Source organism: Chinchilla lanigera, unplaced genomic scaffold (assembly GCF_000276665.1).
Source record: "Chinchilla lanigera isolate Chin_1 unplaced genomic scaffold, ChiLan1.0 scaffold00013, whole genome shotgun sequence".
Taxonomy (NCBI): Eukaryota; Metazoa; Chordata; class Mammalia; order Rodentia; family Chinchillidae; genus Chinchilla; species Chinchilla lanigera.
Window position 1 is genome coordinate 19,092,777 of NW_004955414.1, and position 13,790 is coordinate 19,106,566.

A 13,790-nucleotide genomic window follows, 5' to 3' on the forward strand; every position below is an offset into this window, starting at 1 on the left:
GTCATCCAGTCCTAACCTACTCCTTTTCCTTTCTTCTTTCTCACTAGGAAAAACAGAGCTGGCCAAGCAGACAGCCAAATACATGCACAAAGATGCCAAAAAGGTAAGGGCTGGGACTGAGGTCTGGTTTGCAGCCCATGGAAACCTTGCCCAGTCATGCTGTCCCCAAATCCAAAGCTCTCTGAAGCTGGCAGTAAGCCAACCAAGAAGACAGTCCTGGCCCAGGAATAAGCCTCAGCTTTGGCCACCAGCAGCGCTAGGAGTTTGGAGAAGTTATCCAACCTTTTTGTGCCTCAGTTTCTCCATCTGTGAAACAGGTATATAATTCGCAGCTTGCCTGACTCCTCAGCTCTTGGAAGAGCCAAATGAGATTCGGCCACACAGCACTGTCAAGCACCTGCCCCAACCCAGGTGCCACGCTGGGTGCTGTAGGTCAGTGTTTACTAAGGCTTCCCTCCTCCCTGGGGCCCCCTGGGCTCAGGCTGGAACAGCATCCAGGGCAGCCAGGACTGTGCTAGAGAGTTTTGGGAACTATATAAAAAAAAAAAAACATGTAGGAATAAGATGACGCCTGTTGCTTCTCTCCCTCTTACGTGAGCTTGCTTGCTTTGTTGTTTTGCTTTGCTTTGTTTTGTTTTGCTTTGTTTGGCTTTTTGTATTTGAAATTGACCCAGGGCCTTCTTGCACATGTTTGGAAAGTACTGTACCACTAAGCTACATTCCTGACCCCCCCTTCTTTTTATTTAATTTTTTTTTGACACAGTCTCACTAAGTTGCTCAGATTGGGCTTGAACCTGGAATCCTGCCTGAGCCTCCCAAGTAGCTGGGTTTATAGGCATGCACCACCTTGCCTGGCCCTGCATGAGCTTTTAAACCTGATTTCTTGTGTCTTAAGCCTGGGCTGCTTCCAGTGCTTCTTCCCATGGCTCCACCCCCTGGGTTTTCCCTTACAAAAGAGCCTTTCTCATCCCCTGCTTGTTCACACTCAGGCCATCTCAGGTCTGCTCTGCTTGACTCTCTAGGCTGACAAGAAATGTGTTCAAGAGAGCAGTCCTTAGACAGAGTGTAAAACACTTCAACAAAAGCTAAACACTGCCCTAACCGGCCTTCCCTGTGATGAGGCTAAAGTCCCCTGCCTGTGGCTGGAGTGTGAGAACCCCAGTGCCCACTGGTTTCTGTGGCAAGCCTCTACTGGCCAAGTGGCCCCAGCAGCAGAGTCCTGGTCTCCTGTTCCTCCTGTGGCCTCCCTACCCTCTTGCCAGCTACCTGAGAGCCTGGCAGCCACAGAAACAAGGCAGCTCAGGCTGTGTCCTCCTGAGCCCCCTTCTGCCCTCAAACTGGCAGAAGGCTCTTAAGCCTCCCTGACTGCACCAGTAGCTGTGCTCTGACTCAGCCAAACCCAGAGCAGACCCACTTGACAGCCAGGCAGGCAAGAAGCAGCGCCTGCCATGCTAATACGCTCCAACCAAAATAGCATTTTTAAGACAATTCATCAGGTTGGCAGCGATTGAAACAATTAGCACTCTGGAAAGGGCCATAAACTAGGGGGACTCTTAGGGAAGATGCAGTTACGGGCAGGAACCACCTGATTAGGGATGAAGAATTCTGACAGTATTTTTAATACTGTCAGAAAGGTTAATATTTAATTACAAATTATAATCTCTTTATCCAAGCTGTCTTAATATGTCTTCATACACAGTGGAAGTGGAAGGAAAATATCTGCTGACATGCTGATGTAGAAAGGAGAGAGGGTGGTTTGTTAAAAGACTGATGATACAAGTAATTTGCGCTTGATGCATCTAAATGGGAGACAGATCGACCCCAATGCAGGGTATCCTGCGGGTGTGATGCTGGTGTCCCTCAGTACATGCCTCCTCCAGGGGAGGAGATAACACTATCGCCCACCACACCCACATTGCAGTTGAGGCAGCAGGATATGGCGGGCAAAGCTCTGCACCCAGCATTCCTTGGCCCAAGCTCTAGTTCTGTTTTCTCCTAGCCCCAGACAGTTCCTTCCCCACATTAAATTTCAGCACTCTTGCCTCAGCTCTCCAGTCCTGTGTCTTAGGGTTCTGGTGAGCATCAGGTGAGATCACTGGGGTCGGCAGCTGGCTCAGGTTTTAGTACACAGTGGTGCCCACTCGCTCAGCTGGTGTGTTTACCACCTCATGCTGTCCACAGTATGCGTGTCTGTTCCTTGATCCTATGAGGATACTTAGGCCCACCCTGCAGATGAGAAAACTGATGCCCTATCACATCAAGAGGCTTGTCTGAGGACCCTTGTTAGGGAGAGAAGTAAATTCAGACTTTGACCCGTCTCTCAATACCGCTGTTCTCAGATGCTGTAGGAGACAACATTGTGAATTTGTCATTTTCTCCGTGTTTCGCAGAAGGAGACGAGAGCCATGAGAAGCCCAATAAAACCATTTTATTTTTAAATCATAGATGATTCTTCCATAAAGCTGTGACCTGTACAAGTCCTAGGGGTCAACTCATTACAGAGTATGTTTAACATGGACATTGTTTAGTCGTATAACAGACCTGCCTTCAACATCCGGGAGTCCTAGACTGTTAGCTCTCTAACCCATCAACCTGATTCTGCCAGAGCCGCAGGAGTAGTGTATGGAAAGTGTCAGAACCTAATGTGAAACAGCTCTTCCCAGCGAGAGTTCCCTTCTGTTTGCTTCACTCTGTTTGCTTCACAGGGTGGCTTGTGAGATGAAACGAGCCCTGGCCTGCCAGCCAGAGACTTGAATTTTTACCCTAGGTCTCTGACCCTTAGCTTCTTCATTTGTAAAGAGACTCATACCTCTGGACCTTGCTGCCTAACGAGGCATTGTTTGCACATTTTTACAATTTTTTTTTTACCAGATCTAGCCTCTGCTATTTTTCCCAAATTGGGCAGCTTCGTTAACTTTCATTACTAGTGTTAATAATCCTTGAGAAAGAACCATTGCAGGCTCTATGATGTCATCATGAGGTGGGTGATGGGCCCCAAAGATTTGAGGTTACAGTGGCAAGATGATAACAGGATTAAAAGCAAGTATTTGAGTTGAATTGCCTGGGGTTAAATCCCAACTCTCCCCAAATACATGGAATTGACCAGGTTCTCATTTGTATCTGTTTTCTCATCTGTAAAATGGGTTCAGTAATGCTGCCTGTTCCATTGGGTAGTTATGAATGTTCCATTGGGTAATCATGAAATAATGATATACAATATTAAATATTATTGGTACATAATAAGCAATCAATCTGTGTTGGCTTTCAGTAATTTCAATAATAGTACAATTATTATTGCTTTATTTGTAGATAACTTCAAGCTAAGATCTTGTGACACTGAAATGATTGCAGCCAAGAAAGCCAAAGACTTGTTTTGAGTTACACAGTGATTTGCTAGAACTACTGTGAGAAGCCAGGTCACTTGACATAAATAAGCGCTAGTGTCTGTCCTCCCTGTCCCTACTGGGACAGTAACACCTGAGCACAAAGCTCGGGGCCCTGCAAATGAAGACTGCAGAGTCCAGGTGGTTGGCTGCTGAAAACTGTGGGGCAGTATCACGTAATGGTTTAAGTGCAGATACGGAGCCAGATGGCCTTGGGCAAGTTACTTCAGTCTCTGATAGTTTCCTCATCTGTGAAGTGGGGATAATAGCACTTACCTCGCAGACTGCACATGTTCTTAGTTCTTTATAGCTTGCTTCGAACATCACCAGACACAGCTTTTACCCATCCATCCATTGCTCCCCCTGTGCTTTCCTGTGACATCTACACCCTTCCTGCAGCCAAGCGACCCTCTGGACATGTTTGCTGGCCTGTGCCCCGTGCACTGGTAGCAGTGCTCATCCCGCATGGCCTTAGTCACCTCTTTGAGCCCTTTCCCACCTCTTTCAAGGTCTCTCCTCAGGCCCGAAGTGAGGCAGGAAGAGGCACCAGGAGCCTGTGTTAGGAAGAAGCAGCTCTCTACAAGGGGAAGCAGCATCCCCCTAGGCAGTGGCAGAACTAGGGCTGAAAGCCAAGCTCCGTTCCCAGCCCAGGGCCCCTCCTGCCATCCTGTACTTGCAGGATAGAGCAGCAGGACAAAGAACTAAAACTATATCAAGTGACTTTCTGGGCAGTGACCAAGCTAGAACACGTCCCTGGATTTCAGAGCTAGGTGCCCTCCGCTGAGGGCCTTGGTGCCCCATCGTGCCTACTCTCAGGAGCGGCAGTGTTGGTGAGTGCTGCTCCTGGATGGAAGCATGAGCCAGTAGGAGAAGAACCCCGCAGCTCCCTGGCTCAGTTAGTTCTTCATGACAAGCAAGGGGCGCTCTGCCTGTGTTTACTCTTCAGATCAGCCTTCTCTCCCCCTGGACCCAAGCCTGCCCTTCCCTCCAGGGGACACTTCTTGGAAATCAGACCTAATTCCAGTGGTGAGAGAGACGCGCTGTGAGCTATATTGTAGATATCTTAAGAGAAATGAAGAACTATGAATAAATGGCAAAATGCATTCATTCTAAAGAAAAGTAAACTAAAACATGAATGTGTGCCCCACACCGACTTACAGAGTTAAGGGGCACTGTGGAGCCCTTCCTTCCGTCTCATCACCATCCCCGCTGTGGAGGACTGGCTCTGTGCACATCTGCCTGTCCCACTTGGTGGGGTCCCCTCGAGGACAGGCGTCAAGACTGTTCACTGTTGCAGCCACATGCCGAGCATAAGGAACATCCGCCAGAAATATGGGAGGGAGGGAAACGTGGAGGGGGCAGCACTGGTAATCAGAAGAGCAGAAACCTGCTTGAAGGAAGGTCTGTCCTGAATCAGATTCAGAAGGGCAGGGACATTTGGGCTTTGCTTAGGTTGGAAAGGAAAGGAGATGAGGACCAGGAGAAATGCATCATGAGAGGACCACAGAGACCCCCAGCCAGTGGGGCGTGAAGGCCTTGAGACAGCAGAGATCTCCCACATGCCCTTCCTCTACCTCTTGCCACCACACAGATCTGTCCCCTGCTTGTTTCCACACAGGGCTTCATCAGGCTGGACATGTCTGAGTTCCAGGAGCGACACGAGGTAAGGGACCCTCCACGAGGTGTGGCTGGAAGGCCCGGCTACGTGACTGCCTTGGTGTTTATATGACTTGTCATTTAGGCCTTCAGGCCTCAGATAATTCCAACGACCCTGGCATTTGTTCTTGAAAGCACATGTGTGCAGCAGAGTCACTGGTGTGTTTTGCGTGGGATTTGCTCCGAAGAATAAACAGAAAAGATCTGTCTGCCTCCCATCATGGCAGGATTCCTGCCGCACCAGGAGAGAAACAGGCATTCTTAATAGTATATAAAGCCGTCTTCCCATGTTGGCTCCTTCCTTCCACTAGGTGGCCAAGTTTATCGGGTCCCCACCAGGCTATATCGGCCATGAGGAGGGTGGGCAGCTGACCAAGAAGTTAAAGCAGTGCCCCAATGCCGTGGTGCTCTTCGATGAGGTGGACAAGGCCCATCCAGATGTGCTCACCATCATGCTGCAGTTGTTTGATGAGGTAAGTCACCATAGGCCACTATGGAGTAGGGAGACACTTGGAAATATCAAGAGCTGTAAACAAGAGCCCGGGACACAAAGACTGGCTGATCGTTCCTCCACTCACTGCTCCATTGTGTCCATTCAGGTGTTCAGCACACGCGGGGCAGCCTCCTCTCTGGGTAGGGACCCGGCAGGGCACTTTTGAGGGAAGACCAGCACTGCCCAAGTGTTGATATTCCATGACTGCCTTCTCCAGAGACAAATGGGACAGAGGTGCCATGGGTGAGGGGCTGAACTTTCAGCCCCAGCTCTGCTCCCTACTGGTTTTATGGCGTTGGCAAGTCACCACCATCTCTGGGCATCAGGGACCTCGTGTGACAGGCAGGGAGGCTGGATCACATGAGCTCTAGGAACCGGTCTGGTCCTAGCAGCTATTGTTCCTCCCTCAGTATCAGATTTTGTCTGTATCAGTTCTATAAAACACTGACACTGATGAAACAGTGGCACGGTGGCTGATAGAGTCCTCCCCCTTTGAGGAGCTCCAGGTCCTCACAACTGGACAGTCTCCCTGTAGGTGAGCTCTAAAGGAGGAAAACAGTGCACTTTTAAAGCACTATATTCCAAACACCTAGACTAGACCTCTGCTAAAACTTAACAGGTGGAGTGGAGAGGGAATCAGATTTGACCATGATATGAGATATATATATATAAACTGTTCAAAATGAGTATAAATACTATGTTACAAACATACACCAATTTTTAAAAGGATTTAACAGACACTATCTGTTATCATCACAATGGCCAAGCAGAGAAATTATCTCATTTATTACAAAGGAACAAATTGAGGTTCAGAGAGGTTATAAATGATGTGTCCAAGGCTACAGAACCACTGTGTGAGGAGCCAAATTTGGATTGCAGGTATATCCGCTCCCAACCCCCAGTTCTGCCCCTCTGTTCTGCCACCTCTTTACCTTGAGCCAAGAGAGGGCTTGCTCGTGGTCATGGGAGAGCAGCACCCCACCCTTTCCCAGGGCCCTACCCTGCTCAGAGAGTGAGAGGAGCCAAGGGCTGATGAGGCTTCCTTCTCCATCCAGCAAGGACCCCTGCCTGCAGCAGGTGCCAGGTGAGGCCCTGCCCACCTTTCTGCTTAGCCTTCTCCAGCCCTGAGAAAATAGGAAGGTGGTTTGCTTCCCATGTCAAATGTGGTAAGGGAAGGACTCCCTTAGACCAGTGTATCAGGTAGCAAGTCAGGAGGATCCTCGTCTCCCCATAAATACCACTGCCTTCCTAACTGGGGCCACCATCCTGGTCCTGCCCTGGATCTGCTGCCATCTTCGCAGTCACTCAGCTGACCTGTCAAGCAAGAAGTGAGTCCTGGAGTTGTCACATACTCAGTTATAAGTGCACCCCTGAGGCCGCCCACTCTGTTCTGACCTCTTAGTGGGATTCAGCTGTGGACCACACTCAGCCCTGTCCTTTGAGCTCTGCCCAGGAGACAGATGAACAAGAGAGATAGTAGTCTCTGGCTTTTTTGCACTCTATATGCTGCATGCTGTTCTAAGAAATGTACAAGGTTTTTTTAAAATATACATGTATCAACTCATCTAATCCTCTCAACAACCACCTGAGTGAAGATAATTATTACTGCCTCCATTTACTAGATGGAGACACTGATATAATGCAAGAGTGAGGAATTTGTGATTACACAGCTGAGAAAGGAGAACTAAGGGTTCAAACGCAGGCAGTTCCATTCCCAGAGCCTGCAGTTTAAATGAGTACCATGCAGCTGGGACCAAAGGAGAGGGACCAGTCTTCAGGAAAACCACCATGCAGGGAGAGCCAGGCCCAGGGAGCTGAGCGCGGCACCCTAGGCAGGTATCTCTGGTAGCATCCTCAGCCCCAAGAGGGTGGTTAATGATGACACCTTGTCTATGTGGAAGATGCTTAAATGCCCTGTGTAAGCCCCATCCACTCCTCTGCTGCTTTGCTCCACTGAGGGAAGTGATAATAATTTTAGGAAGCTGGGGAAGCTGATAGTACCTTCCAACAATACCCAACCCAACCTACCATATTTTCCAGTGTCCTAGGTTCTGCTGATCAAAGCTCCCACCCAAGTTTAATTAGCCAGATCTATGCATACATGCTCATGCCACCCATTCCCAGAGCCCACAATTACGGAAAATGCTCTGTTGATAAACTTAACCCAAGAGTAATTCAGCAGGCCTTCAGAGGGTGAGTTCTTGCTAGCTCAACAGAGCAGAGAAGGGCTGGCAGTAGAAACATGACATGGCCTGGTATATTGAGGGCACTGCAACTGTTCAGTATCATGCAACTACACACTTCATGTGAGAGTGAGGTGATGGAGATGAAGTGGGCAGGGGGATGGGGGCCATTTCAAATGCCAGGCAAAGGCTAGGGATGTGGCTCTGTGGTGAGCACTTGCCTGGCATGCTCCGGGCCCTCATTTCTACCCTCAGCACCACAGGCAAAAAAGAGGGAAGGAAGGGATGAAGGGATAGAAGAAAAAGGGGAAAGACAAAGAAAAAATAGCCAGGCAAAAGAGTGTAGGTTCACATGACAGGTTATAAGGAACCACTGAAAGACTTTAAGCAAGAACAGAGCAGGGTCGGATTTTTGGTAGCAGCTCCCATAAGCGTCTGTGCAGAGAAACTAGAAGGGAGGAGAGGTGCAGGCTTGCAGCTGGGGCAGTCCGCTCTGTAGCAAGACCGACGGCCTAGAGCACACACTCAGAAGGTTGCCTGTGAGGAAAGAGAGCACTCGGGCATGAGTGGCCCGGTCTCTGGCCTGAATGACCAGGTGGCTTCTGCAGCCATCAGCTGAGGCAGGTAGCACAGGGGGCCAAGCTGCAGACAGCAGATTGGTGAGGAAGGCGAGGCACTGGGGTGTGGGATTGATGAAAGTGAGATGCTCCGGGGCCAGCCCTTTGGAGCTGTGTGAGAAGCCAGCCATCATCAGTTTCATGGGTCTGGAGCATAGGAAGGTCTGAGCGAAAGCGGCAGTCCAGGAATCTAGCACAGAGAGGCTAACAGGAGCCACAGGAATGGACATACTCTGTCCTCTCAAGAGAGTTCATTGTACAGAGAAGCAGCAAGGGCTAATCACAGAGCCTTGCATCTAGCAGGGAAGGGTCAAAGAGATCGCTGCAGAGGTGGGAGGCCAGCCCAGAGAACACTGCTCGTGGTGTTCATCAGGCACTGCGTAGGGCGTGGGGCACATGGACGAGACATACACAGTCCCTCCTCAATAGACAGGCAGCTAGAAAAACCTTGAGTCTGCTGCGACAAGGGGCGCACTAGGGACATATAGCAAGCACAGCAGTTGCACAGACACTTAACCCAGCCTGGAGGTTTGAGGGAAGTCCCCAGCCCTAGCGCAGTTCTCCCCAAACCTGGGCCCAGGAGAGAAGAACTTTCCTGTTCTCCCCCAAAACCACACTAATGGCTGGGCTACTTCCTGGTGACCGCAGACCCTACAGCCAGGGCACAAGTCCTAGGCAGAACCTGGTCTGCAGGGAGCACATTGTCCACCCCTCCCTTCAAGGATCCATGCATGAAACACTGGGAAAACAGCCCCGTGACTCTGGGTAAGCATTCGCGCTCCCACTAGATGTGCATGCTCTGAGGGGAGGTGGGGCAGGGAGAGCTCCCTCTTTGGACACATCTTTATTGCCAAGGAGGCTGAGGAGGAGTAAACACAGAAAGTCACCCTTTGGGTCAGTCGTGCGCTGCACCTGCTCCCCTCACCCACCTGGGACCCATCTACAGGCCCAGTTATAAGTAGAGCTTTGATCTCTCAGAATGAAATTGCTGCTGGGTTATTGCTCTGGCCAGTGCAGCAGTGTGTGAACTCAGTCCTTGGGGATGAGCTCTGTGAGGTGAGTGCGGAAGACACACGATGTCGTATGCACGTGCTCGAGGGCTTCACACAGCCGCCCAGACCTGGCCCCAAACTGAAATCGCCCCCAGTGGGTTCTGTTGTACAGGACCCTTTAAGCAGAGGTGAGAGGGAAGAGCAGGGAGCAGCTCAGGAACGTCCACTTGCACCCTCGACACCCCTTTTCCTGCCCCAAGGCAGGAACAGCAGTGACCAGCTCCAGGACCTGGAGTCCCAGGCCTCTTTAGAGTAGACCCCTTTGGAACCAGCAATGTCTTGGAAGTGCAGGTAAGGCAAGGTGGAAACGCCCTGCACTCAGAAAGTGTTCCGCTGCTGCCCCTCCTCCTGCTCATCTCAGGGCTGACCCTAAGTCAAGCCCTGCTGACAGGGAAGGCCCAGCTTGACAAGGCACAGGGCCCAAGGCTGCTGACGCGGGCAGGAGCCAGCAGTGGAAGCCCAGTGATCTAGTCCCAGGGCCAGCTTGGCAGGCGCTACACTTTGTCTACTTCCCAGGTGGTCCCACGCAGGCCTCCCTCTCTGTATCCCTGTCCCAGTTGTTCCTTTCCAGTGAGCATCAGAGGATGCAAACTCGGTTTGGCTTGATCGTGAGAAATGTTCAGGTCAAAAAAATGGCACAAGAGCTCATTGACCCAGCACCGTGGGTGTACCCTCAGTGGCCTGTACAGAGGGAAGGGCATGGGGCCAGGGTCAGATAGTAGACGTATCCTAGCTGTGAGACCTTAAGCAAGTTCCTGAACCTCACTGAGCCTGTTTTTGTAAAGGCGCATAACTGCACCTACCTCTAAGGGTGGTCGTAAGGATGCAGGCGTTCAGCAAGCAGATGTTGAATACCTCCTGTGGGCCAGCACTGTCCTGGGACACAGTGACAGGCATTCCCAGCCCCTGCCCTGAGGAGCTGCTTTCTAGTGGATGTACGCGTGAAGTAGTACACGAAAAGCACCAGGCAGGACACCCGCTCAGCCATGGAAGTGCCCTGTCAGCACTTAGCCTGGGCACCCCGTCGCTTTCTTGAGTGCGTCGCTGGCCCTCGCTATCAGTGACTGACCAGTACTGCGGGCCAGTGATGTCCTTGAGGTTTGCTGAGTGGGTGGAACTCTGTATCCTTGACCTGGTTGGTTTCAGAGCACTGTGCTTTCATATATTGTTCTGTCTCATGCCTCTTGTTTGCTCTTTTTCTCTTTCTTTGGTGCATGTGTCTCCAGTACAGATGCCTTCTCCTCTGTCCCTTGTAGAAGGAGCTATGCACTCCAAGGAAACCTCCCTAGGTGGTTAAAGAGAGAACCTGATTTTGTAGACCTCTCCTTTAGGGTAGAGGATGGCTCCAAATAAAGACTGTCCCTGTTTCGGTTTATTACGTATTATCTGCTGTAGTAATAACAGCTCTGAGCATAGCGTGGCTCCTGAGGCTCTTTCGCCAGTTTGACCACATCTAGTCCTCACAGTGACCCTCCCGAGGTGCCATCCTCCAAACTTTTGCAGAGATGGGCTCCCCCTTCATCATCACTGCTGTTACCTGTTTCCTAGGTCTCACTGCTTCTGTAGGACAAGCGTGTGTCAGAGCCTCATTGGGTCCCCAGTATCCCAGCAATGAACCTCGCCCAGAGTATGTCGGGTAGGGAATCAGACCAGCTTCCAGCTGCCAGGGATAGTTGGCTGCTCAGAGATGCCAAGAGCAGAGCATTCTCGCCTACAGGCCTGTCAATCAGTGGAGCAGCTGCCCCCCGGGGCAGGGAACACGGCAGGCAGGCTGAGTTCAGTGCCCAGAGAACTTGGGGGGGTGGGGTCAGCAGCGTGGCATTCTGGGGAGCATACAGGTCCCTGACCGTCCTGTCCCAATCCCTCTCAGGGCCGGCTAACAGATGGGAAAGGGAAGACCATCGACTGCAAAGATGCCATCTTCATCATGACCTCCAACGTGGCCAGCGACGAGATTGCACAGCATGCCCTGCAGCTGAGGCAGGAAGCTTTGGAGCTGAGCCGTAACCGTATCGCTGAAAACCTTGGTATGGCGTATGACCTGAGCTGTCGGCGAGTGACCCAGCCACTGACACATCTGGGGGCAGGGATGGGATTCGGGTACCTGCCCCAGTGAAGTCCTTAGAGACAGCTTTGTCCCACAGTGACCCTGACCACACCCCAGGTACCATAGAGATGGAAAGGGACCGATAAAAAGAATCCTCCACACCCTCGAGGAAGCCCAAAGTCCGCGTGGTGGTAGGAGGGCTCCTAGCTAAGGAGGGGACAGAGCTACCCACGGGAGGACCAGGAGGCAGCAGCTGTCTCAGGGGGCCAGAGCAGCACACTCAGCAGCTAGAGATGCTGAGGGGACAGCAGGTCAGAAATTGTATGGCGATGACCATAGCCATTTTCACCCAGGGTGCTCCCCACATAGGTGAGCGCTGGAGGACACATCAGCCAGAGACTGTGGGTTGTGTCTGTCATCTTTCTATTCAGAACAAGTCCTGCAGCCCCCTGTCTCCCAGGACAAAACTAGGTCTTGATGCTGACTCTTCCCTTCCCCGGTCAGCCATTGCTTCGACCTGAGGAACCCCAGGCTTTGTAGCACACGGGATCTGGAAGGGCCTCAGAGACCAAGCTAAGGCCCCGGGGAGCCTCAGACGAGTTTCACCCCAAAGTGGCAGCACCTGGCTCTGTCTGTGGGCAGGGGGAGAGGGCAGGCACAGCGCCAGAGCTAAGTGTGAGGATTAAACAGTTCATGACTCTGTCTCTGCAGGTGACGTCCAGATTAGTGACAAGATTACCATCTCTAAGAACTTTAAGGAGAATGTAATCCGCCCCATCCTGAAAGTAAGTCTTTCTTGGCACCTCCTGCTGGAGCCTAGCTGTGGGGAGCAGGGCCTTAGCCATTCTGAAGGTGTAGAAGCCCCTGCCTTCCCCATGGGGTCCAGAAATTTCCTGCCCCCTAGGTCACTAGCACACCCCATCCTGGCCCTGCAGGCTCACTTCCGGAGGGATGAGTTTCTGGGACGGATCAATGAGATCGTCTACTTCCTTCCCTTCTGCCACTCGGAGCTCATCCAGCTAGTCAACAAGGAGCTGAACTTCTGGGCCAAGCGAGTAAGAAGGGACTGCCCTCGGGTAGGGGTGGGACATCTGTCCACTGAGAATCTGGAACTCTGGGCCAGGAACAGCCCTTCCCCGTGGGGTGAGGCCAGCAGCCTGGGGACACATAGTGTCTCATAGGCCCAGGCCTCAGGCCACTGATAAGAGGTGGCTACATGCAGACAGGCCTCTCTCTGACCCATTTCAGGCCAAGCAAAGGCACAACATCACCCTGCTGTGGGACCGTGAGGTGGCAGATGTGTTGGTGGACGGCTACAATGTGCACTATGGTGCCCGCTCCATCAAGCATGAGGTGAGTACAGAAGCCTGAGAGAAGTGAGGCTTTGCCCATACCCAGTCGCGGGCTCTAGGCCTGTCTCCTGATAGTTTGCCTGCTGGGATTGTCCATACCCAGAGCAGATGCCCCCTCAGACCCAAAGATACAAGATGATCAGTTAACACTCCTACCTGGAGGGTGACCAAGTATGAATCCTACCTGCATTTGGAAAGTGAGCTGGGAGTCTCAGAAACGGACATCAGTGAACCTCCAGCACAGTCCTGTAAGCTGTCACCTTAGCCCCACTCTGCAGGTTTGAAAACTGAGGTACAGAGGTCTCTGACTTGCCCAAGCAGTAGGTAAAATAGGCCAGCTCCAGGCTGAGGCCACCACCTCATCTTCCACCCCTGCAGGTCGAGCGTCGAGTGGTGAACCAGCTGGCGGCGGCCTATGAGCAGGACCTGCTACCAGGAGGCTGTACTCTGCGCATCACTGTGGAGGACTCAGACAAGCAGCTCCTCAAAAGCCCTGAACTCCCCCAGGCTGAGAAGCGTGCACCCAAGCTGCGGCTGGAGATCATCGATAAGGACAGCAAGACCCACAAACTGGACATCCGGGCACCACTCCACCCCGAGAAGGTGTGCTACACCATCTAGCACCCACCTGCCTGTGCGTGCCCTGAGCATCCAATAAAGACCCCTCACTGTGGCATGGCAACTGCCCTATCTTCCCACTGTGCCGCCCTCCTCAGCCCCAACCTGAAGCATTCCCTTGCCCCCTTGGTCTGCTAAGGAGAGGAACTGCCTCTCCACCTTCTTCAAAGCAAGGATCAGAGCCAGGCATGGTGGTGCATGCCTCTAATCCCAGTACTCTGGAGGCAGGAGGATTGCCGTGAGTTCAAGGCCAGGCTGGGCTACATGATGAGTCCAGGGCCAGCCTGAACTACATAGCAAGACCCTGTCTCAACCAAAAACAAAACAGCAAGGAGCATAGAACCCCCCAATCTCTGTCTTCACTTGGTCCAGATTCCCCATAGTCACTG

The 13,790-nt window shown here is 51.8% G+C and overlaps 1 protein-coding gene across 2 annotated transcripts in view; it reads left to right on the top strand.

Annotated features, from left to right (window-relative positions):
* The window catches only part of Clpb (ClpB homolog, mitochondrial AAA ATPase chaperonin), a 138,098-nt gene extending 124,633 nt beyond the window's left edge, over positions 1 to 13,465 (top strand). For both annotated transcript variants that reach the window (XM_005379988.2, XM_005379989.2), the window contains 8 exons: positions 48 to 103; positions 5,002 to 5,046; positions 5,351 to 5,512; positions 11,255 to 11,411; positions 12,143 to 12,216; positions 12,367 to 12,486; positions 12,680 to 12,784; positions 13,162 to 13,465. In XM_005379988.2, the coding sequence (XP_005380045.1) occupies positions 48 to 103; positions 5,002 to 5,046; positions 5,351 to 5,512; positions 11,255 to 11,411; positions 12,143 to 12,216; positions 12,367 to 12,486; positions 12,680 to 12,784; positions 13,162 to 13,404 (962 nt within the window). In that variant the 3' untranslated portion in view covers positions 13,405 to 13,465. The remainder of the gene's footprint in view (positions 1 to 47; positions 104 to 5,001; positions 5,047 to 5,350; positions 5,513 to 11,254; positions 11,412 to 12,142; positions 12,217 to 12,366; positions 12,487 to 12,679; positions 12,785 to 13,161) is intronic.
* The last annotated feature ends 325 nt before the right edge of the window (positions 13,466 to 13,790 follow it).